The sequence below is a fragment of the Erpetoichthys calabaricus genome, chromosome 8 (genome assembly GCF_900747795.2).
Source record: "Erpetoichthys calabaricus chromosome 8, fErpCal1.3, whole genome shotgun sequence".
Lineage (NCBI taxonomy): Eukaryota > Metazoa > Chordata > Cladistia > Polypteriformes > Polypteridae > Erpetoichthys > Erpetoichthys calabaricus.
Genome location: NC_041401.2, coordinates 196,268,912 through 196,293,362, shown reverse-complemented (window position 1 = coordinate 196,293,362; position 24,451 = coordinate 196,268,912). Strand labels below are relative to the sequence as shown.

General features: G+C 44.2%; 1 protein-coding gene across 1 annotated transcript in view; it reads right to left on the bottom strand.

Annotated features, from left to right (window-relative positions):
- si:dkey-219c10.4 (high affinity cGMP-specific 3',5'-cyclic phosphodiesterase 9A) overlaps positions 1 to 24,116 on the bottom strand; it is a 63,641-nt gene extending 39,525 nt beyond the window's left edge. The window contains exons 1-3 of the mRNA XM_028808308.2: positions 23,900 to 24,116; positions 7,575 to 7,733; positions 609 to 660 (exon numbers count right to left, since the gene is read on the bottom strand). Coding sequence (XP_028664141.1) covers positions 609 to 660; positions 7,575 to 7,733; positions 23,900 to 23,987 — 299 coding nt within the window. The 5' untranslated portion in view covers positions 23,988 to 24,116. The remainder of the gene's footprint in view (positions 1 to 608; positions 661 to 7,574; positions 7,734 to 23,899) is intronic.
- Positions 24,117 to 24,451: the final 335 nt, after the last annotated feature.

The window sequence follows — 24,451 nt, the reverse complement described above, 5'->3', positions numbered from 1 at the left end:
AGAAATGTGCAGGCCCCGGATGTGTAGGCCCCAGATGGGAGAGGGGGTCCGGAGGGTGTAGCTCAGGAAGGTGTTCTAATAAAACGTCCGGAAAAGGCCTTAGATGACCAGTAGGCCTACATGTACGCTTGTGCGAATGCAGAGTGGTAAAATATTGATTTTGTTCTGGATCTGGTAAAGGCCGGTAATATTGGGATATTTCATGATTTTGTGGGGATCTCTCTGAATGAATCCGAAACGAATCTCTAAAATTAACGTTTGCTATAGTGCATTTGGCAAAGTTACGATGGCGTGACAATATTATTAGGGATTTAGGTGAAGATTGCAATTTGGATAATAAATTACCATTGTTAATAAGACTAAGAGATGTACTGAACTGAATTTCCTGGGACTGGCACAGATGGCTGCAGTGCCAGGGGCATGACAGGTGCCCCAGGCCCACAGCCCGACAACAAAAAAAAATAAAATTGTAAGTGGGGGCCGGGCTGGGGGCCCTACGCGGATGTGTAGTTCGCGTATGCCTAAGAACGTCCCTGCTCATGCTCACACTAATAACCTTTGGACACCAGTTACGTATGCTGATACTTCTGCATTAACTTTTCACTCACCTTTTCTCCATGGAAGACAAATCAAATCCCAAGGCTGCTGCTAGTTCTGCACCTGAAAACATAAAAACAGTCAAAAGAAGAACTTCAGCCTGTCCAAAAAAAAAAAAAACAATCAAGCCACCTTGGCCCACTAAGAAAAGCTCGGCCTTCTCAGGTCCGAAATGGACTGGAAACACTCAAGATTGAGAAGGCGAAGGCTCACCCGTAAACTTCTGACAGATCAATCAGACAATTTGGAAACCGAGCAGGGAAACCAAGCTAAAGACATTGGTGAAACTTTGGGCCAAGTCTGTCGTACCTCAGGGGTAAGTTCATCTTCTGTGAGCTCAAGTTTGAATCGAGACGAGTTACGACCAAAGCTGTCTGCTCTGAACAGTACGAACATTGAACAGTATGAGCTTCTCCCAAATTCTAAACTACATTCGGGTGTATGAAAGCACAAGGAAGCTGGATTTTCAGTTACAAAGACCGTCTGAGATCATCGTCCTGATTACCTTAGCTGATCTGTTGTCATTATTTGTGTCTTTTATTCATTTGTTTTGGCTTTCGTGAGGAGTTTCTGGGAATTCTTGCTGGCTATTCTGGGGTTTTTGAGGTTAAGGAATGTAATTCCAACATTTATTTAATTTTATCTTGATTAGTTGTACTTTATCGTGTGCCATTTTGCATATTGGTGGAGTGGTGGCTCTGAGGCTAGGGATCTGCACTGGCTAATTGGAAGGTTGCCGGTTCGAATCCCGTAAATGCCACTAGTGGACTCTGCTCTGTTGGGCCCTTGAGCAAGGCCTTTAACCTGCAATTGCTGAGCGCTTTGAGTAGTGAGGAAAGCGCTATATCAATGCAAAGAATTATTATTATTGATAGAAGGTTCCATTTCGTGGCCACCTAGAGGTCCCCGTGCTTGGATGAAGTCATCGGTGTGACCCTAAGGGACCATTTTGGTATCCGTGCTTTGATATAATTAAAAGTCTTAATGTGCACATCTTGGTAGTTTTCTTTCTCAGTTTTCGGATGTATTTTCTCTCTTACGGTTTTGATTCTTGTCTCGTGTTTCTGGCTTGGTGACACGTCACTTTGTCTCACAGGAAATAGAATCAAAGATGACACTCACCCAGGGCAACCATCTCTTTCAGTTATTACCGTCGAGGAAACAGTCCTGGTCACTAAATAAAAAACTACTGGACATACAGATGTGGGCAAATGTGTTGGTACCCCCTATGAAAAACGCAGAACCCACACTTGTCTCTGAAATCACTTGAAACTGAAAAAGCAACTGGCACCCCTCATTGTTTAGTCTAAATTTAACAAAAATTTGACTTTGCTTTAGAGTTTTGATTCAACAGAATATTTCAAATAATAACAAACATAAAAACAGCATGGACACAAATGATGAGACCCTTCACCTCATATCTGGTTGCACAACCTTTAGAGTTTGCAGTCACGGCCCACAAGTGATTCCTGTCACTCTCCATGAGCCTTCTGCACCTCTCCACATGTCGTTCGGCCCACTCGTCCTGGGCAAGCTGCTCCAGTTTTATCAGATTTGAAGGGGAGCTTCTCTAGAGGACATGGTTCGCTTCTTTCCATAGATGTTCAATGGGGTTCAAATCAGAAGACCAATGTCCAATGTTTTGTTCTTCGCCATTGTTGGGTGTTTTTTGCTGTGTGTTTTGGCTCATCATCCTGTTGGAGGATCCACGACCTGTGACTGAGACAGAGAGCCCTGACACTGAGCAGTAGGTTTCACTTTAGAACGTCTTGATAGTCTTGAAATTTTGTTGTTTACTGCAAACTCAAGGCCCCCCTGTGCCAGACGCAGCAAAACAGCTCCCCAAAATACCCGGGCCTCCTCCATGTTTCACAGTAAGTCTGGAGTTCTTGTCTTTGAAAGCTTCATTTTTTCATCAGTGGACATTGAGCTGACGTGACTTGCCATAAAGCTCCAGTTGTGTCTCCTCTGTCCAAAGGATATTCTCCCAGAAGCACTGTGGCTTGTCAGTATGCATTTTAACAAATCCCACATTTTTGATTTGGATTTCCTCATGGGTCTTCTTCCATTGAGCCCACTGCCATTCAAAAAGATGACGTATGGTGCGAACAGACACTGGTGGACCCTGACCTTGGAGTTCAGCTTGTATCTCTTTGGAGGTTGTCCTTGGTTTTTTGTCTACTATCCCTTTTTGCCAATTCCAGGGGCGATTTTCCTCTTGCGGCTTTGTCCAGAAAGGTTGGCTACAGTCCCATGGACCTTAAACTTCTTCATAATATTTCCACTGTTGTCACAGGAACCTCAAGCTCCTTGGAGGTGGTCTTCTAGCTTTTACCTTGTGAAATGATCAGACTCGACACACATTAAAAGAAAGGTTTGAGCCAGCCGCCCATATAATTTCCCTGGCTGCAATGGGTTTGAAATTCAAGACAGATGTGTCCTTGATGGAGTCCAACAAGACTGAAGACTGTTTGGAAAAATGGCGGCTTTAAATGTGATGTAGTGGACCCTGAAGTGGACGCTCTTCTGGGCGCCAGAACCCGAAGTGACGTCTTCAGGGTTGAATCAGGCAGGTTCTCCCATTTTTTGTCCACAAAAACAACAGAAGAAGGTTTAGCGCACCCCACCACCCCCTGGCCTGACGTGGAATTACCTTCACTTGGTCCATACATCTCCCTCCTACTCGCACATGTGTGACAACCTTTAACGTGTTTGTCTGTCATTTTCCTTCTGATCCCCCCAGACAACTATCTCCTTTGCTTTCTCTGGTCCATGTTCAGTAGGGGACACACGATGACACCAAACATCAGAGTGGCGACTTTTCTCCATTTAAATCAACCGAATGACAGATTGCACGATTGGAGACGTGTGTGATAACAAATTTGAAAAATCACTCGAGTCCAATGATTTTGAATCTTTTCTAAGGGCGGAGTGGTGGCTCTGAGGCTAGGGATCTGCACTGGCAATCGGAAGGGACTCTGCTCTGTTGGGCCCTTGAGCAAGGAAGGCCCTTAACCTGCAATTACTGAGCACTTTGAGTAGTGAGAAAAGCGCTATATAAATGCAAAGAATTATTATTAAGGGTCCCAATAAATGCTTTCGGGACAATCTAGAAGATCTTTGTAGAATAGCCATATGTACTTCTTGTCACACTTGCTTTGCTTCACTCAATGACATATCAAAGGCATGCAGATACACACAGAGGACAATTGCTTTTCATTTTGTCACTTTTCATGAGGCACACGGCAGACCAACCAATCTGTACACCTCTGTACTGTAGAAGCGGTTTGTGTCCTACTGCCGTCACACGAGCTCTGGTTCATCTTGGACTCCTCTGTTCAATTTGAGGTCTGTTTGTTTTATACAGTATACGACTCCCCTAATATATTAGTGGGTGGGAATGCAATTCTTCTTCACCGTCTGGTTTTATAGATGTTAGTTGTGGTAATTATAACTCAAAGACACATGATATTCTATATGGTGTTCCACAAGGCTCTATCCTGGGTCCACTGCTCTTCTCAATCTACATGCTTCCATTAGGTCAGATTATCTCAGGGCACAACGTGAGCTACCACAGCTATGCTGATGACACACAGCTGTATTTATCAATAGCACCCGATGACCCCAAATCTCTTGATTCGCGAACACAATGTCTAACTTGTATCTCAGAATGGATGAATAGTAACTTTCTCAAATTAAATAAAGAAAAAACCGAAATCTTAGTGATTGGCAATAATGGATACAATGAGGCTATTAGAAATAAACTGGATGCATTAGGATTAAAAGTCAAATCGGAGGTAAAAAGCTTAGGGGTAACCGTTGATTGTAATCTGAATTTTAAATCGCATATTAATCAGATCACTAGGACAGCATTTTTTCACCTAAGAAACATAGCAAAAGTTAGACCTCTTATATCATCGAAAGATGCAGAGAAATTAGTTTATGCGTTTGTTTTCAGTCGACTAGATTACTGTAACGCACTCCTCTCAGGACTACCCAAAAAAGACATCAATCGTTTGCAACTAGTGCAGAATGCAGCTGCTAGAATCCTTACAAGGAAAAGAAAATCCGAACACATTTCTCCAGTTTTGATGTCACTACACTGGTTACCTGTGTCATTCAGAATTGACTTTAAAATTCTGCTTATGGTTTATAAAGCCTTAAATAATCTCGCCCCAGCTTATATATCGGAATGTCTGACACCTTATATTCCAAATCGTAACCTCAGATCCTCAACTGAGTGTCTCCTTAGAATTCCAAGAGCAAAACTTAAAAGAAGTGGTGAGGCGGCCTTCTGCTGTTATGCACCTAAAATCTGGAATAGCCTGCCAGTAGGAATTCGCCAGGCTAATACAGTGGAGCACTTTAAAAAACTACTGAAAACACATTACTTTAACATGGCCTTCTCATAACTTCACTGTAATTTAATCCTGATACTCTGTATATCCAATTCATTATAATAACTATTCATTCAAAATCTGTACTAACCCCTACTCTCTCTTCTGTTTCCTTTTCCGGTGTCCTGTTGGTGGTGGCGTGCGCCACCACCATCTACCCAAAGCACCATGATGTTCCAACAATGATGGATGGATTAAAAGCCAGAAGTCTGTATGACCATCAGCATCAAGTGACTCCGTGAAAAACCTGAACTACAAAGAGGACTATTTCATTTATGTTAGGTAGAATGCCCAGAGGGGACTGGGTGGTCTCGTGGCCTGGAACCCCTACAGATTTTATTTTTTTCTCCAGCCTTCTGGAGTTTTTTTTTGTTTTTTCTGTCCACCCTGGCCATCGGACCTTACTCCTTTCTATGTTAATTAATGTTGTCTTATTTTAATTTCTTATTTTGTCTTTTATTTTTCTTCTCTTCATTATGTAAAGCACTTTGAGCTACTTTTTGTATGAAAATGTGCTATATAAATAAATGTTGTTGTTGTTGTTGATGTGTGTTTACTGTACAGAATGTTGTGATGGTGTCACGTTTTGTGTATTGCGTTGTTTAATTCTGTGCACTTTGTTATTTGAATGGAAAGTCCTAGTCACAATGTTGCCAGGCAATAAAGCTCAAAGTCCACATTCAAGCTGACGGTTATTAGTTATTTCCTCCTTATTAGCGATGAGTAAAGTTTCATGTGCATGCGTTTTTGTGAAATTGCCCTAAAATTCACTGTGCGTGGGATTTCCAACTTGCTAAACACAAAACTCATTAAAAGAAGGTTATTGTGAGTTTAAAAAGTTTATTTGTGGTGCAAAGCAAGGAGTATTGCTCCCTATTGTAAGTCCGTAACCAAAATTACCGTCTCCTTCCTCGGCCGTCCTCCACTGCCATCCCAGTCACTACACAGTGCTCTCCCATGTGCCTCGTATCCTGCCTACAAACATATGCATGTTGGCAGTTCCATCTCCTGCGGCTCATTTGAGGTCAACCTCAATGAAGAAACCCAATCTACCCTCCCCGTCCCTGCCTCTATAAGCTGATCCAAGCCAGGATCCTTCTGGAGACTCGCTGGCAGCCACACATCTGGGCCAAATGATTTTAGCAGCAGGGAAGTGCTAACCAGTAAGAACTCTCTAGCTGCCGTGCCCCCCATTTTCCATACTCTGTACCGGAATAAATCCCCCCCCCCCATGCTTTTTCATGTGAAAGAAAAGGTTGCAGATGAGAGGAAAATATACGAGCTAATGGCAGAAATTCACTTGTGATAATTCGCTGTTTGCTTTACGATTATTTCTGCAACACAAAACTGTTAAGTTCTGATCTCAATTCAGTATCATGCAAATCGTTTCGCTCAACACTATTAATGACGTTTCCAAGGGAACAGACACACATCCATAGGACCTCTTCAGAACTTCTCCTCCATTTTAGATTTTTATTGCTGGTTAACTATAAGAGACAAAGACAGCCCTGACACTGGAGACGTTTACACCAGATCACCTGAAGAAAATGAGCGGGGTGTCAATGGAGTGTCTCCCAAAAGCAGCTGCACGCCTTATTCTTATGTGAATTTCCCCTTGGGATTAGTAAAGTATCTATCTATCTATCTATCTATCTATCTATCTATCTATCTATCTATCTATCTATCTATCTATCTATCTATCTATCTATCTATCTATCTATCTATCTATCATATAGTGCCTTCCATGTCTATCTATCTATCTATCTATCTATCTATCTATCTATCTATCTATCTATCTATCTATCTATCTATCTATTATATAGTGCCATTCTATCTATCTATCTATCTATCTATTCATTTATAGCAAGGGTGTCCATCTCCAGTCTTGGTGGGCCGCAGTGGCTGCAGCTTTTCATTCTCACCCTTCTCCTAATCCGTTGTCAATGCTAATTAACTCCTTTACCCTTCATTTCAATAGCCCCCTGTTTTTAAGGATTCAGTCCTCTGAGTTGATTCGTTTCTTCATTAAATGACAGCCAAACAGAAATGAGACGTGAAACGAGCCGACAGACGACCAGCTAGATTGGGGCTTCAAACTCCAACCAGTCTCTTAATGAGAAGCCGATTCCTGCCGTTAATTAATCTCGTTATTTAATTCCACGGCTTGTTGCTGCTCTCATTCTGCCACAGCAGACATTTCCAAAACTGTTGATTTTCTGTTTTATCTAAGAACACCGTCAAGATGTTTTGGTGACCTGAGAGATCAGCCTTACCGAGATCTTCACCTTTCTTTATTACCAGATATTGTGTGATGGGCACAGGTGAGCTGGTCATGCGGCGGCTCATTTTGTGTCTCTTTATTGTTTGGCTGCTCATTAAAGGAAAAAGAAACAACTAAGGGACCTGAGTCAAGTTAATTAAAACTAAGGCAAAAGAAGTTAATTAGCAGCAAAAACTGGTCGCTAATGAAGAAGATGATTAGAATGAAAACCTGCAGCCACTGCCACCCCCCAGGCCCAGAGTTTGACACCTGTGATTTAAACGTAGCGAGGAGAGAGTTTGGACTCCCATGATGCCTACCTAATGGCTCACAGTGGTCCGCAGCAACCACTTCGAGCTTGTAGAGGTTCTGTGGATTGTTGCACTCCAGCTTCGGGGAAATGTTGATGATGTTTCCTTGGGCGTTGTACAACTTGAGGATGTCGTGAGGTCCTGCTTCTGCCGCTGCACGAAACAAGTCTGTAAAAGAACAAACAATGGAAAGCGGTTACATGGAAAGAAATGAACCAACCGTTTATTCTTCAGCCCGTTTCTTCACCTGTAATTGAAATGAATCCTAGGAAAGCTTAATGAATCATTAACAACAGCTGAGAAGAACAAATTTGCAGTTAGAGTTTTATTTCTTTCTTTCTTTATTTCTTTAGGTGCCGCTTCAGGAGTAGTGTGACCTGAGCCAGCAATCCTTAGCCACTAGGGGGCTACACTGCCTCTTACAATCAAGCTTTACACTACACTACAGCCCCCCCTGTAGTGAACACAATAGCAGTTCACAAGGCAAGCCCCCCATTGGCCTGTGGGTCTTTAATCCAGAGCTTCGTCCACTCCTTATCAGTTTCCAGTTCTGCTCACTTTCTCCCAAGTTGCATTTCACTCTTTGCTCCAACCTGTGATTGAGACCATTTCTTTTTATTATTATTACTAATGAGAGAGACTGTGATGTTTGCTGATGACATTGTGATCTGTAGTGAGAGTAGGGAGCAGGTTGAGGAGACCCTGGAGAGGAGAGGAATGAAGGCCAGTAGGACCACCAAGACAGAATATATGTGTGTGAATGAGAGGGAGGTCAGTGGAATGGTGAGGATGAGGGGAGTAGAGTTGGTGAAGGTGGATGAGTGTAAATACTTGGGATCAACAGTACAGAGTAATGGGGAGTGTGGGTGAGAAGTGAAGAAGAGAGTGCAGGCAGGGTGGAGAAGAGTGTCAGGAGTGATTTGTGACAGATGGATATCAGCAAGAGTGACAGGGAAGGTCTACAGGACGTTAGTGAGACCAGCTATGTTATATGGTCTGGGGATGGTGACACAGGAGGCACAGCTGGAGGTGACAGAGTTAAAGATGCTAAGATTGGCATTGGGTGTGACGAGGATGGACAGGATGAGTACATTAAAGGGTCATTTCGGCTTTGGAGACAAAATCAGAGAGGCGAGATTGTGTTGGTTTGGACATGTGCAGAGGAGAGATGCATTGGGAGAAGGATGCTAAGGATAGAGCTGCCAGGTAAGAGGAGAAGAGGAAGGACTAAGAGGAGGTTTGTGGATGTGGTGAGAGAGGACATGCAGGTGATGGGTGTGACAGAGTGAGATGACGAGGACAGGAAGATATGGAAGAAGATGATCCACTGTGGTGACCCCTAACAGGAGCAGCTGAAAGAAGAAGAATGAGAGAAACTCAGGAGATGAATGTAGTCAAATGTCAGGCCACTTTCATTAACCAGAGAATCAAGAAAATCGTTTGCTGAAACCAATACAGCAGACAAGAAGCAAAAGTTGTAAAGCCAGAAATATTTGTGAGCCAAAAGAAAGTAAACCCTTAAGAACGCATGTATCCAATCTCTGATATTTAAGAAACACACACACCAATCTGGTGACTCCGGTAACGGCACATGCCGAGCAGTCCCAGTGCCTGTTGTCATGGTATCCATGATGCTATAGTGTCCAGAAAATGGAGATGCCTCAAGTAATACAAAATGGTGTTGCGATATATAGCGCCTTCACAATGTCTTTCGACCCCTTCACCTTTTTCACATTTTGTTCTGCTATAGCTTTGATATAAAATTATTTCAGTTCATTTTTTCCATCATCAAACAAAACTCGATGCCCCAGAATGACAAAGCAAAAACAGGAATTTGCAAATTTATGCAAAATAAAAAGTACACAAATGTTCAGACCTTTTTCGACAACACTTTGAGCTACTTTTTGTATGAAAATGTGCTATATAAATAAATGTTGTTGTTGTTGTTGTTGTTCCCCTTCTATTATTATTATTATTATTATTATTATTATTATTAATCATCACTGAGATGTTTCTACACCTTGTTTGGAGTCCACCTGTGATCAATTCAACGGACTGGACTGATGAGGAAAGACTCACACAGCCGTCTATAGAAGGTCCACAAGTGAGTACAAGCAAAGCCATGACGTCCAAGGAATTGCCTGGAGACAGGATTGTGGGAAGATGACAAAAACATTCCTGAGGTTTCCCAGGAGCACAGAAGTCTCCATAATTGTTAAAAAGAAGAGGTTGGGAACAACCAGGACTTTTCCTAGAGCCTACCACCTGGCCAAACTGAGCAATCATTTGGAGGCCTTGGTAAAAGAGGTGACCAAGAACCTGATGGTCAGTATGGACAAGCTCCAGAGAAGCTGTGCAGAGATGGGAGAAACTTCTAGAAGGACAACCACCACTGCAAGCTTTATGATGAAGTGACCAGGTGACAAATGAGAGTCTGTTTGGAGTTTGCAGAAAGGCACCTAACCATTAGAACTTGTTAGAACATTAGAATACTCTAGACGAGAACAGGCCATTCAGCCCAACAAAGCTCGCCAGTCCTCTCCACTTATTTCTTCCAAAAGAACATCAAGTGGAGTTTTGAACCTCCCTAAAGTCTTACTGTCCATCACACTACTTGGTCGCTTATTCCTATTTTCTATCGTTCTTTGTGTAAATAAAAACTTCTTGATGTTTGTGTGAAATTTTCCCTTCATAAGTTTCCAACTGTGTCCCCGTGTTCTTGATGAACTCATTTTAATGTCAACGTCTCGATCCACTGTACTAATTCTCTTCATAATTTTAAACACTTCAGTCAAGTCTTCTCTTAATCTTCTTCTGATTAACCGGTAAAGGCTCAGCTCTTTTAATCTTTCCTCATAGCTCATCCCCTGTAGCCCTGAATCAGCCTAGTTGCTCTTCTCTGGACCTTTTTCTGTGCTGTTATGTCTTTATGGAGACCCAAACTGTACCCAGGACTCCAGATGAAGCCTCACCAGTGTGTTATAAAGCCTGAGCTGAACCTCCTGTGACTTGTACTCCACACATCAAGGCGCTATATAACCTGACATTCTGTTTGCCTTCTTAATGTCTTCTGAACACTGTCTGGAAGTCGATAGCTTAGAGTCCACTACAACTCCTAAATCCTTCTCATAAGGTGGACTCTCGATTTTCCAACCGCCCATTGTGTATTCATACCTCAAATATTTACTTTGTATAATTTACTGACATTAAATTTCATCGTCTACAAATCTGCCCAAGCCTGTCTGCTGTCCAAGTCCTTCTGTGATGATATAACAGATTCCAGATTATCTGCTAATCCACCTATCTTGGTATTCTCAGCAAACTTAACCAGCTTGTTCCTTCTATTCCTATCTAAATCATTTATAGATATTAAAAATAGCAGTGGCCCTAAAGGACTCTTAGACTGTGAGAAACAAGTTACACGGCTCTGACAAAGCTAACATGGAATTGTCTGGCCTCAATTCTAATCATCATCTCAGGAGAAAACCAGGGACTGTTCACCACCTGTGATGTTGTCACCTGGGGTGGTGACAATGGAGATGAGTCAGGGTCGAGGGAAAGCTGAACGGAGTAAAGTGCAAAGATATCCTTAGTGAAAACCTGCTCAGAGCTTTCTGGACCTCAGACTGGCCGAAGGGTCATCTGCCAACTGGATAAAGCAAAGACAATGCAGGAGAACAAAACTGAATGTTCTAGACCTGCCCACACTTGAACCCAGTCAAACAGCACTGGTAAGACCTGACAATAGCTGCCAACCGATGGTCTCCATCCAACCTGACAGACCATGAGAGGATCTGCAGAGATGAATGGCAGACAATCCCCAAATCCAGGAGTGCAAAGCCTGTCACATCAAACCAAAGAAGACTCCAGGATGGAAAGGCTGCCAAAGTGCTGAGTAAAGGGTTGGAATGTTTGTGTTGATGAATATTTCAACTTATAAATTTGCAGAAATTCTTAAAATCCTGTTGCCTCTTTGTCATTCTGAGGTTTTGAGTGTTGCTTGAGGAGGGAAAAATGAATTTAGCAAAATGTGTACAACGTGAAAGGGCGCTGTAAATAACTTCTTCACTTGTAAAGATTCTTCATTTCCCTCTGTCTCCTCAAGCCAGGGGTTTATGCTCATCCTCTCCTTTCAGCGTATATTTCTGTTTCTTTAGAACCTTCACATGGATTATTGCACTTTTAAAGCCAGTGCCCCATTTTGGGCCGGAAGGCCTGCCTCTAGAGTTCAGGGTCCGGGTTCCTGAGGGGTGAGGCCTACTTTGGAGCAGACTGGTGAGGTCCTGCTGTGCCTATTTTTTCGGATATCTTGTGTGATGTTCTTTATAACAACTCGGATGCCCCCCGGGATGTCTTCAGGATCTGCTGTAATATTTTCTTCAGGTCCCAGTCTAAACTGATGGAGTTCAAAGTCTGGCCGTGTAAGCCTTTCTTTCCATATCAGCATCCACAAGTAGTTCCTAATGTGCCCAGGAGGGTCCTTTAAACTTGCCACCTCGTCAACTGGCACGTCAGGCGTTTTTTTTTTTTCTTTTTTTTTTCCCTGAAGCAGGTTGACATTCTCATATCTTTTTTATCGTTGTTTCATAACAATAATTGCATCCCACTCACTCTAGCACTGGACATGACACAAAAGAGTGAACAACAAGAAGCAATCCGCCCCCTGCCTGCCTCCGCACTGCGCTCCAGCAACTGGGAGTTTGGATTTTTATTATGAATATTAGAAATTGTGGCAGTGTGGGCGTCTGCTACACACATTCATGTTAATCCTCACACATCCATTTGCTGAACCTTGTTTTAAAATTTCAGTTTTGTGGGTGGCTGAAGCCTCTCCTAGCAGCACTGGGCACAAGGCAGGAGCCAAGCCTGCATGGGATGCCAGTCCACTGTTTGGCACCCACTCACTCCTGCTGAGTCATTAAGCCGCCTGTTAAGTGAACCCTGGTCTCTGTATCAGTTGCTTAGACCTGCCAGGTTTGGCTCCTGCTTTGTGCCTCTTGATGCCAGAATGGGCTCCAGATTCCTGGGACCCTTGTAATGGCCAAAATCAGTTCAGAGAATGGACAGGTGAGTGGAGGCATGCATCTCCCTTGGCGTGGGTGCTATATCTGTCAGGCAGTGGGATGTAGTGGTTAATGCTTTGAACCTCAAGCCCTCAGGTTGTACATTCAGATCCCACCGCTGACACCATGTGACTCTGAACAAGTCGCTTCACCTACCTGTGCTCAGACTAGGAAAGGCAAAATAAATGCAACCAATTGTATCTCAAATGTTGTAAGTCTCCTTGGATGAAGGCGCCAGCCAAACAAGTTTATAATAATTTGAGACATTCATGGCGTGTACAGTAAGTGTGTCAGAATTGTGGAGGAGGTCTGTTGAGATATGGCTGTCCAAGCAGGGTCTCAGCAATCCTGAAAATGCCCCAGAACGCCCTAGAGGTCCTAACTAATCATTGATGTTTCATCCCTGGTTTAGAGGTGTCCTGCCTTGGCCTACAAGTGTCATGGTAGACAACCAAACTTCAGAGTTAAGGGGTTGGAAAGTGCATAGGAGACATCAGAGCCATCACTGAGTTGAATTATCATGTAGCTCTGATGGAAGCGTCAGAGTCTACCACACTTGTCTCCCACCTCTTTCATTCTGGACCAGGGAGTACGACTTTACACCCAGGAAGCACTTCTGGGTCAGGCTGACCAAAGGACCCCAACAGAGCTGCCCTCCAGAACTACGACTCCCAAACCAGAGCCTGGTGTACTGGGAGGAAGCCCCCCCCCCCCATGTCCATCTGTCCATCAGCAGGCATCTTGACCTGTCAGATGGGTGTCCTTCTGTGGTGGCTTCCTGTCCTGGACTGTGACTGGCAGATATCCTGGGAGAGACGGTCATCCATCCATCTTAACTGGGAATGGAAGGTTCATTTTAGCTGCTTGTAGGATTTTCATTTTTATTTATTGATAAGATTTTCAGCTGCCCTGACAACTTGCACTGAAAACGTTTTGCACAAAAAAAAAACAGTGGTTGCCTCCTCACTTGCCTTTGTCCATCCCCAGTTACAAACTACAGTAGAAGATGCCCAGCCGGAAGTGGTGCCATAGCAGTGGGCACTGGGGCACACAAGGCCGCCTCATGACTCACAGGAGATACAATCCAGACAGGGGACCTCCATTGAACTAATCATGTGACATCCGAAAACCAGTGAGTTGTCACGTAAAGGGGGCGAGCGCTTACTGTATGCCATGAAGTTTTTGGTATTTTATATTCTGTCATTCATTAAGTCCATTTTGCAGAGATCTTCTGTCACTTTGACATTAAAGAGTCCTCTTCTGTGTCAACTTCAACCCATTGCAGAACAACAAAATGTGAGGGTGAAGCCTTTATAAAGGCGCCGTATAAATAACAGATGTGGACCACCAGGGGGCGTACCAGCCACCCTACCTGACACAGACAGACAGACACAATTATTGTCCAGCACACACGTTCATTTTCTTTTCCACGTGGGCAACACTTTCCCCCGTTCCCCACGCTTACAGCACCAATAAGCAAACACAGGACCTTCTTCTTCTTCTTCTTCTTCTCTCCCTCTGCCATCTTCACTCCTCTCCCAGCAAGCTTCGTCCACCTCCTCCCGACTCTGGCTCCCCAAATGGAGGGAGGCGGCCCCTTTTATAGGACACCCAGGAAGTGCTCCAGGTGCTCCCAGATCCTCTTCCGGCTGCAACCCAGGGCTCAGAAACTGTCGAGGCGCCCCCTGGTGGAGGCCCCGGGCACCAGCAGGGTTGAGCTTCTAAGCACCAATCCCATAACCCCGCTGTGAGCCATGGGAGGTTGCCCTCTTGTGCTTCGGGGGAAGTATTGCCCTGAAAGTGTCCTCTCACCTGGTCCTTCCAATACAGGGCCCCGACCGTCCGCCACACTGGCTATGAAAGTTGTGATGTTATGTGCTGGTGATGTGACAGATAATGAAGAATCAGCATATGGCACTTCTTCAGCGAGCTCTAAGGGGAACCACAAACTTGTCCACCTCCGTACCTAACGACTGAGACCAACTAGCCTGCGACTGGCTGGGACCAAATCAGACAGGTTTGATTTCCTCGTTAGTCGGAGGGGGCGGGCTTTGTACGCAGGAGAGTCGACAACCAAATCAACCAATGAGTGAAGTAACGATGAAGAATCAGGAACTTGTCTGTCTGATGTCTCGTTTTACGTGTTGAAAAAGGGCCGACACTCTGGTTAAGCTGTTAACTCTTCGCGCAGCGCTGGTCCATCAGGCAGCATGGGGGCTTGTTTAGGCTTCACAAGACAGTTGTCTGACATCTTGGGATTTACCGTATATACTCGCGTATAAGTCGGGGTCTTGAAACCCGAAAACTTGATCATAAAATTAGACCTCGCATTATACGCCCATTCAAAAATGCGACGACCCCCCACCTGAGCCCACCTTCATCAACTCCATAGGCCGATCCAAGCCAGGATCCTTCCAGAGGCTTGCCGGTGGCCATTTATACAGGCCAATGGATTTTAGTCGTGGAGAAGAGCTTGAGGGTCAGCGCTTTCTGGCTGTGCCCCCCGTTGTGCTGATTCATAAAGTCTTCAGGGACTCTCACTTTCTGCACACCTTATTGTGTGGTAGGTTTAATTTTAAATGGATCATTTTGCTATTTTTGTCCACCAGTCTACACTCAGTAAGCCATCATGTCAGACTGAAGACAAGTTTACAGAAAGAATTGCTAAATTTATTAAAAATCAAAACTCCAATCTCTCCTTCCTAGAAGTGTTCTGACCCTTTCCTGTGGCCCTCCATGTTGTGCTCAGGTGCCCCCTGTTTGCTTGAATTCCCCTTGAGATGTTTCTAGAACTTGACTGGAGTCCACCGGTGGCCAAATGAACTGATTGGATGTCCTTTAGAAAAGCACATGTGGACCTGCCTATAGAAGAGGGTCCCACAATTCACACTGCGTGTCAAGACAACGACCAGGACATGAAGTCCAAGGAGCTCTCTGGAGACCTCCACAATCAAACTGGGGTCTGGCACAGATCAGGGTAAAGGGGCAGAACCATTTACAAAGCTCAGAGTGTTCTCAGCAGCACCAGAAGGATGGAACAGCATTTGATATTCAAAATGGCAACTCGGACCAAGAGGCAGAGAGCGCAGCCCCCGACAGCACAGCCCCCTGTGAGACACGCAGAAACAAACCTCAGACTTGCCACCTAAAGTCAAAGCAGCAACACGACGTCAGACAGGCTCTGCTGAAGAGGGGGAATCTGGGGGCTGGTTTGCCGTTTGGACCACCCATTTGGTCTCCTCGTCGGGCCTTAATTCTGCCTGTCATGACGTGCCAATTGCTAATTGCCATTCTGAAGAGGAATTACTGAGTTTTATAGGGCACTGTAAAAATTCTGTTTACGCAGACCTCTCAACTTTTAATAATGTCCTCTCTTTATGTACTCAAGGCTTACAAATGGAAAATCCAGTGGAGACGACCGAGGGACTCACGAGATCGAATGATTCAGACGTACAATGGGAGTTCAGTTCAGAAAACATTAATCAAAGGTGGCGTGGATGTGATGAGATAGATAGATGGGTCTGAAAGGCACTATATAATAAGATAGATAGATAGATAGATAGATAGATAGATAGATAGATAGATAGATAGATAGATAGATAGATAGATAGATAGATAGATAGATAGATAGATAGATAGATAGATAGATAGGTGAGAGGCACTATATAATAGATAGATAGATAGATAGATAGATAGATAGATAGATAGATAGATAGATAGATAGATAGATAGATAGATAGATAGATAGGTGAGAGGCACTATATAATAGATAGATAGATAGATAGATAGATAGATAGATAGATAGATAGATAGATAGATAGATAGATAGATAGATAGGTGAGAGGCACTATGAAAGTCACTATATAATACATAGCTAGATATGATATGAAAGGCTATATAATACATAGATAGATATGGAAGGCACTATATATTAGATTTATTAGGCGATTGTGATTTATGAAGGGGAGATTTTGTAGAACTGTGCATATGCCAGGCTTTATAATTTGAATTAATTTTTTTTTTTTTTGCTGTACACATTTTCCTGTTGCCCTTTGATGGACTGGTGCCCGTCCAGGATTTGTTCTGGCCTTGCACCCAATGTTAGGTGAGCTGCAGCTCCAAACTAACCCTGGTCTGGATTCAGTGCATTAGAACATGACGTGACATTTCATGGGATGGCTGGCACAGTGGTGCCATGGTAGCGCTGCTCCCTCGCAGTAAGGAGACCAGGGTTCATGTCCGGGGTCCCGTCTGTGTGGGGTTTGCATGTTCTCCAGGTGTCTGTGTGGGTTTCCACTGTCCACTGACATGTAGCTTAGGTGAATTAGCAACACTAAATTCGTGTGTGTGCGTTTGCCCTGCTATGAACTGGCACCCAGTCCAGGGTTTAGTCCTGCCTTGTGCCCAGTGCTAGCTGGGATGGGCTCCATCAAACCCCTCTGGCCCTGGTCTGGATTAAACATGTGTTCCTGTGTTTTGGTGAGCACATATTTTCACACTCAAATGCACATAACATTTTATAAATGAGACCCCTGGAGTGCTGAGGAGGACAGATGTGGACCCACTCAGAATTCAAAGCTGGCACTTAGGATTGTGCCACAATGTCTAAAGAACACCAAACATTATTTTAAATGATTTTGTCCCCATTCAAATCCAACTGGCTAAAATTTAACCCCCAAATTCGATTGTTTTTTTCTTGCTATTTTAATTTTTTTTTCCTAATCGAATCCTGAACAGTGAGGGCCGGTGGATGTGGCAGTGAGTGCAGTTGCTGTTTGTAATTAAACAAATCTGAGCCGGCAGTCCATCTTTATTATGAAAGTCAACAGAGTTTGATAAGGGTGACCTTTGGTTGTGTAATAAACGGTAACAACACACAGCTGAACGGTGGGTCTTTCATGGTTTATGGCGGCCGAATGTACACAACAGCAATGCAGATTACTAGAATGGAAATGAATGGGAATACAAATCACACAGAGGGGCACACGCACCCCACTGATAACAGCGACAAACTCACGCAAGCCTCCTATTCAGTAAACTCACTTTAATTCAGATCTATTGTGTTATACAGGGGTGGGCAAAAGTAGGTTTACAGGTGTCTGTATGGAAAAAGACACGCAGGTTATGGGAATTATGAACTCAAAGGAATGGCACAGTGGCACAGTGGCCTTAGGCACAATCTCGTAAGTCCTCACGCTGTCAGCCTTCATTATTTACACGATCTTGTAGTCTCCTCAAGCTCAAGCACACTTTGGCACAGAGTTCTTCATGGTCACCTGTTTCTGGACATGCTTCTCTTATGTAGCCATTCGTATCATCCACAGTATTGTGGTGCTCATGAAAAGTCTTCATCTTTGGCAACACCCCAAAAAGAGAAGAAGATCACTGGGGTGAGGTCTGCTGATCGTGGTGGTCTTTCCACTGGCCCTAGTCAACCTGCCTACCTCAGGGGGGTAATTGTTCATCAAAAAACTCACACTTTTACAGCATAGCGTGGAGGAGCTCTGCCCTGTTCAAAGAAGAAGTCATCATCATCATCATCATCATCATGCTGTCTCTGTAATTGTGGTGACACTCAGCATGTTAAGATACAGGTCATGTGTAGCAAATACATAAATAAATAAATAATAACGCAAGAATACACTCTGCATTTTGCTTACTCACCGCTTATTATATTATATTATGTTCTATTCTATTCTATTGTTATGTTATGTTATGTTATGTTATGTTACGTTTTATTATATTATATTATGTTAGATTATATTATGTTATATGTTCTGTTCCGTTCTATTATTATGTTATGTTATGATGTTATATTATGTTATATTATGTTATGCTCTATTCTATTATATTATGATATGTTATATTATATTAATTATATTATATTATGTTATGTTATATTTTATTCTATTCTATTATGTTATGTTATGATATGTTATATTATTTTATGTTATATTTTATTATATTATGTTATGTTATGATATGTTATGTTATATTCTATTCTATTCTATTCTATTATATTATGATGTTATATTATATTAATTATATTATATTATGTTATGTTATATTTTATTATATTATATTATGTTTTTTTATATTATATTATGTTATGTTACATTCCATTATATTCTGTTATGTTATGTTATCCATCCATCCATCCATTGTCCAACCTGCTATATCCTAACTACAGGGTCACGGGGGTCTGCCGTAGCAAATCCCAGCCAGCACAGGGCGCAAGGCAGGAAACAAACCCCGGGCAGGGCGCCAGCCCACCGCAGTATATTATATTTTATTATATATTTAAATGAGATCAGCAAGAACACGGGGGCACAGCCAGAAACGTCTTAAAGGTGAATTAGAAAGTTTTCCATTACACAAAGAAGCACAGACGCATGGGACAAGTGACCAGGTAGGGTGGTAGACAGGAGGACTTTAGGGGACTTTAAAACTCAACTTGATGTCATTTCGGGGGATTTGAGTGGACAGGACTGGCGAGCTTTATTGGTCTGAATGGCCTGATCTCATCCAGGATGTTCTAATGCTCTCATGACCTCCACAGTACCATTCCAACGATGAAGGGTGGTGGTGGCAGCATCATGGACTGGAAGACTAGACAGTCCATAGATGTCCATAATGAAAACCTGCTCAGAGTGTCTTGGATCTCAGACTGGGCTGAAGGGTCACAAACCACAGACATCACAGGAGTGGCTTAGGGACAACTCTGGGAATGTGCTATGGTAGCCCACCCAGAGCCTAGTCAAACAAATCTAGCAGAGGCCTGAAAGCAGCCATCCACCAGTGGTCTCCATCCAACCTGCCACACTTTGAGGGGCTCTGAAGAGAGGAAAATGGCAGGCAATCCCCAAATACAGGGGTGTGAAGGTTGTGGCATCAAACCCAAAGAGACCCAAAGGCTGGAATGGCTGCCAAAGGGGCTCCAGCCTAAGTGCTGAGTAAAGGGTCTGGATACTTGTGTTCATGTTAAATTTCATTGTTATTTATTTTTAAGAAACTTCTGTTTTCGTTTGGTCATTTTGGGCCACTGAGGTTCGCTTGATGAGGGTATAAAACGGATTTAAAGATTTCAGCACAAGGCTGCGACAGAACAACATGTGAAGAAAGGTGAAGGAGTGTGAGGACTTTGTAAAGGCGCTATACACAGTATTCCTATCCAGGTGCTTTGTTTACATTAAAACAGAGCAGCGACCCCTGCTGGCCACCACTTGTAACAGCTCCCAATTCCCAGAAGGTTCCCCTCACCATAGCCTTTCATTTGAGCCCACACAGCAGCCCACCTCCACGCAGTGCACTGAACGCCCACGTTCTTACTTTCCTGACTAACCCCTCATATGGTGCCTTTTCAAAAGCTTTTTAAAAACTCCACAGAGCACAATGAGGTGGTCTTTCCAGGACTCGCTGCCTTCGCCAACCTCAAGTACGCACTCTGTGGGCACCAGATGTCGATTCACGTCTTGTGCCTTTCATGTCGAGGCTCAACTGTCAGAAGCACCTGGGCGGCCTTCTGAAAAGGAGGCACTCAGGAGGCAAGCAGTTAATGTGGAGGGTCCTCATGAAGCCCCTCGTGTGCCCGCCGACTCGACGTTATGTGGTGGGTCTTGCCCTCTTGTGTTAAAGTATTTTTTGTTTTAAGTTCATTTTGGTTAACTAATTGATTTTTGTGTTATTTCTCCTGGTCAGTCAGTTGTGTCCTTAAGATGGTGTTCTGGCCAGAAGACCACTCAGTAGAATTTATGAGAAGGACTGGGAGAAATGACGCAGTCAATGAACAAGCAAGGGTTCAAACCGGGAGTCACGTCAAAGCCACTAACGCTAACACAAAAAATGGAATAAATCAAGATATGCTGTAAATGCTGGTTAATCGGCTCAGTCAGCACCCAGTAAATCCTCGGGACCTGCAGATTCCGTACTCATGGATTTGCTTATCCACTGTTCTAAAAGTGCCACCCACTGGGCGTCACCCGCGGTCACCTCATGCTGATTTGCAGCCATATGCAGCAGAAACAAAATTCCAAAAGGCTTTCGGCACAGCATTAAAACACGAAATTCAACAATGAGAGGTCGGTGATGTCCAGGGCTGTGCCAAGAGGTGTGGAGAAGCTGCTGAACCCCAGTTGTGATGGGGACCAGTGCTTGGTCCCCATAAATGAGGAATTCCCAGTTAGGTTTGAATCCTGCACCCTGCCCTTTTTTCGCTTCTACCGATTGGGTGGTTTTGTGAGGTCAGCACCACCACGGTCCCTCTGGTGGGCTGCCTAGAAGATGATCAGTCTCGATTACAGAGTCGTACCCAGGGTTAGGTAGGCAACTTGCAGGAGGATCATTAAAGTGTCATGAAGGGCTGGCCAGTCCAGCTGACCCTGTCTCCCTTTGCCAGTCCTCCTGCCAGAACCCTGCATCCATGCTTCAGTACCCACTGTTTATCAGGAAGGTAACCCACGTGCATAATGAAAATTGACTGTACATATAAAAAGCTAAGGTCTGTCTGTCACGTGATCACTCGCAAACTACTGGGACCAGAACCTTCATCTTGGTGTTAATTGAAAGCTTCTGTCCTGACGCATTTTGGAAATCCAACCAGTAGGATGTAACGGCAACCACAGCACACTGATCTGCGCTCCTGGGTTTATTATGGCTAAGTGATTGGTCAACAAAGTAACATGGCAGAAAGAAAAAGAAAAGCAGCGACATCTGCTGAGCGTCAAGTGTGGGATACAGAATGCACCAATGACAAAGACGGAGAAATGCAGCCGACTGAAGACCCACGTGTTTCGCTAGCAAAAGCTTATTTTAACGTCATACCATCATTATATTCTGACTTCGGACATTGTTGGGGGGGGGATACTGAATGTGGGTGTGGTCAGTCCACACAAGTCCCCGCCCACCTCATACACTCTGCCCCATCCCATGTTTCACAGTAAGGGGAGGGTCACTGAATGCAGGAGTCTGACATCTGACCCCGCCCACATCAGTCCCTGCCCTATCCTGTGCTTCACAGTGAGAGTGCAGAACTCCTGTATTAACCCACCAGAGGGCGCCAGACCCCTAAGTTCCTTCAATGGAGTTTTTTTCAGTATTTATATTGCTTGTTTGTTTATTTTTAATTATTCAATATGGTGCATGAAGTGGGACATTTCTGGCTGGAGCCCCAACATTTCTACTGACTCTTCTGTTTAGATTTCACAATTGATGTCAGGGCTCTGATGTTGGGTTCCATGTGGAATTTTGGACATCCTCAAGGAAACATGGATGGCATCAGCACTGAAAATTTCCACAAAGCCTATGTGTGCGCCCACACTCTCAGAATCCTGGTTCTAAAATGGCACTTTACTTTAGAGATCCGTTTCTTGACCATTTCATTCTAGGAAGGGTATGAAATGGGTCCTTTGTTGACTAATCTGAGGACAAAACAGAAATCTGTCGTGTGTAGCAGGCCACTTGAGCCTAACCTTAATTTAAAACAGATGAGGAAAGCCTGAAGTTAGCCCGAGTTATTGTATGTGTCGTAGATGAGGAGTCCCTAAAGCACACAAGTCTCAAAAAGTTCCAAGAGCACTTCCAAAACTGCCCACTAGAGGGGGATGTCACTGTCAATCCCCAGTTAGTAATAAGAGCAAGCGCCGCCAAAGAGCACAAAAGGTATAAAGGAGTAACCAGCAAGTAATTCAATACAATTAGTCAAAACAAAGTCAAAACACAAAATTAAAGTAAAATGGGGTGACCAAAACCCAGACGAGAGACAAATATCACAGTCAATATTTAGGTAAGAAACAAAAATAATCATACAGAGAATTCAGGAAAGGGTCAGAAGGTTTTATCTGCAAATCGGAAAAAGCTCAGTGATAATGCTGACCTTTTATCTCGTCTGCTGATTAATTCAGGGTCACGACCCCAGAGACCACACCCCTAGAAACGCAGGACATGACCCTGACAACAGTAAGAAAAGCCCACAAGCCCTCACACTGCAGCCCTAATCATGACAGGGCGGAGAGAACTTCCTGGGGGTGATTGGCAGGTGACCCCGCCTGTTGGGGAACCACCCACAAAACACATGGAACATAACCCAGGCAGCGTGTGTACACAGACAAAGCCAAAAAGAGAGAAAATGAACAAAAGAAATGTCAAACATGAACCAAGACACGACAGAATGCAGTCAGGAACACTCTGGGACTTCACAAATCTCTTACCATCTATTCATGGTCATGTATGGGTCCAGATAAACAGAAGGTTCTTTCTGGACCCTTCATCTGGATGCTGCTTTTGGGAATCAAAGATGGTTTCCCCTACCGCCTCGCTCTGAAGAACCGCTTTAGCAGTTTGATCGTTAAGAGTGTAGCGCAATGGGGCTGAACTGAGAACACAAGCGCTGCCCCTCTTAAATCCTCATATCGGCCTGGAAAGCCCCAAGTTGGAAGGCACGGCTCTGGCTCTTATTAAACTGTCCATCCTGCATTTCCATTTGAATACGGCTAAGCTGTGGTCCTCTGTCAGTCCTGTCCTGTCTCTCAGAGTGTACAGTACACGGCTTCAGTCGCACTGTACGCGTTATGCCATTTTAGTAAAGTGATCTAATAGGCAGCTTAACGTGCGAGGCGCTATATGAAATATTCTTTTATCAGTAAAACGTCAGTCAACTTGGATATATCTCAGAATTACACGGCAGACCCATTTATATGCATGGGAAAGGCGCTATATAAATAACGTATTATTATTATTAATATTATTTAGGTGGATTGGCGATTCTAAATTGGCCCTATGGTGTGCTTGGTGTGTGGGTGTGTTTGTGTGTGTCCTGCGGTGGGTTGGCACCCTGCCCAGGACTGGTTCCTGCCTTGTCCCCTTTGTTGGCTGGGATTGGCTCCAGAAGACTCCCGTGACCCTGTGTTCAGATTCAGCGGGTTGGAAAATGGATGGATGGATGGATTATTATTATTATAGTAGTAGTATTTGTTTCATGTTGGAAGATTCACTTTACAGTTTAAATATCACTAAATAAATCCCGCCACCCCAAAGACGCACTAGTCCAGGTGTCACTGCGGCGTCGGGCGCCCGGACGGGACAACAGCTTACCGCGTCACCGGAATCAACAGGTTAGCACCACACACATTCGTTTCTAACGGACTTGTTGGAAATCTGCCTTCACTTCTTCCATTGCTTAAAAAGAGGGGTTCAGGGGGCAAAATGAAGTGAAGTGTGTCTGACCTGCAGAGGTGCGACGACGAGAAACGAACACACACACACACACACACCTACCCTTGACATCCTGAGCGGGACAGTCCTCTCGAAACTCGGCTTGCTCGGGCCTCCCGTTGACCGTGAAGTAGATGAGCTTAACTGCCATTATGATCAACCAGGAAGGAAAGACGGGCGAATGTGGAGAGCAAGTGCCGCTGTCAGAAACCCATGAAGTGTAGAAACGGTGCGGGGGACGGCGAAGAGAGAGAGAGTGAGAGAGAGAGAGAGAGAGAGGACGCGCAAGTGAGCGCGCGTGCGCGCGAGAGAGAGAGGTGCAGTAAAGCAAGCGCAGCTCCTCCTTAGCAACGCGGGAGCGCCAAGCGCGGTTCAGGTGTGTCGCGAGGGGCCACACTGGGTGTTTGCGTTGGCTGATTTTCTTCTTTTTTATCTCCTGGTCCTCGCAGTTTGCCACCGAGGTAACGTTGTCTTGACGTTCATCTCACTTTGCCCAGCGGTGTTGGAGTCAGCCCTGGCAGCAAATGCCGCAAAGCAGGAAGGAGCTCGTCGTCCGCACACCCTACATATCCCGAGTTCGCGTCCCTTATAGCAGGTGCTTAGTCCAGCAGATGA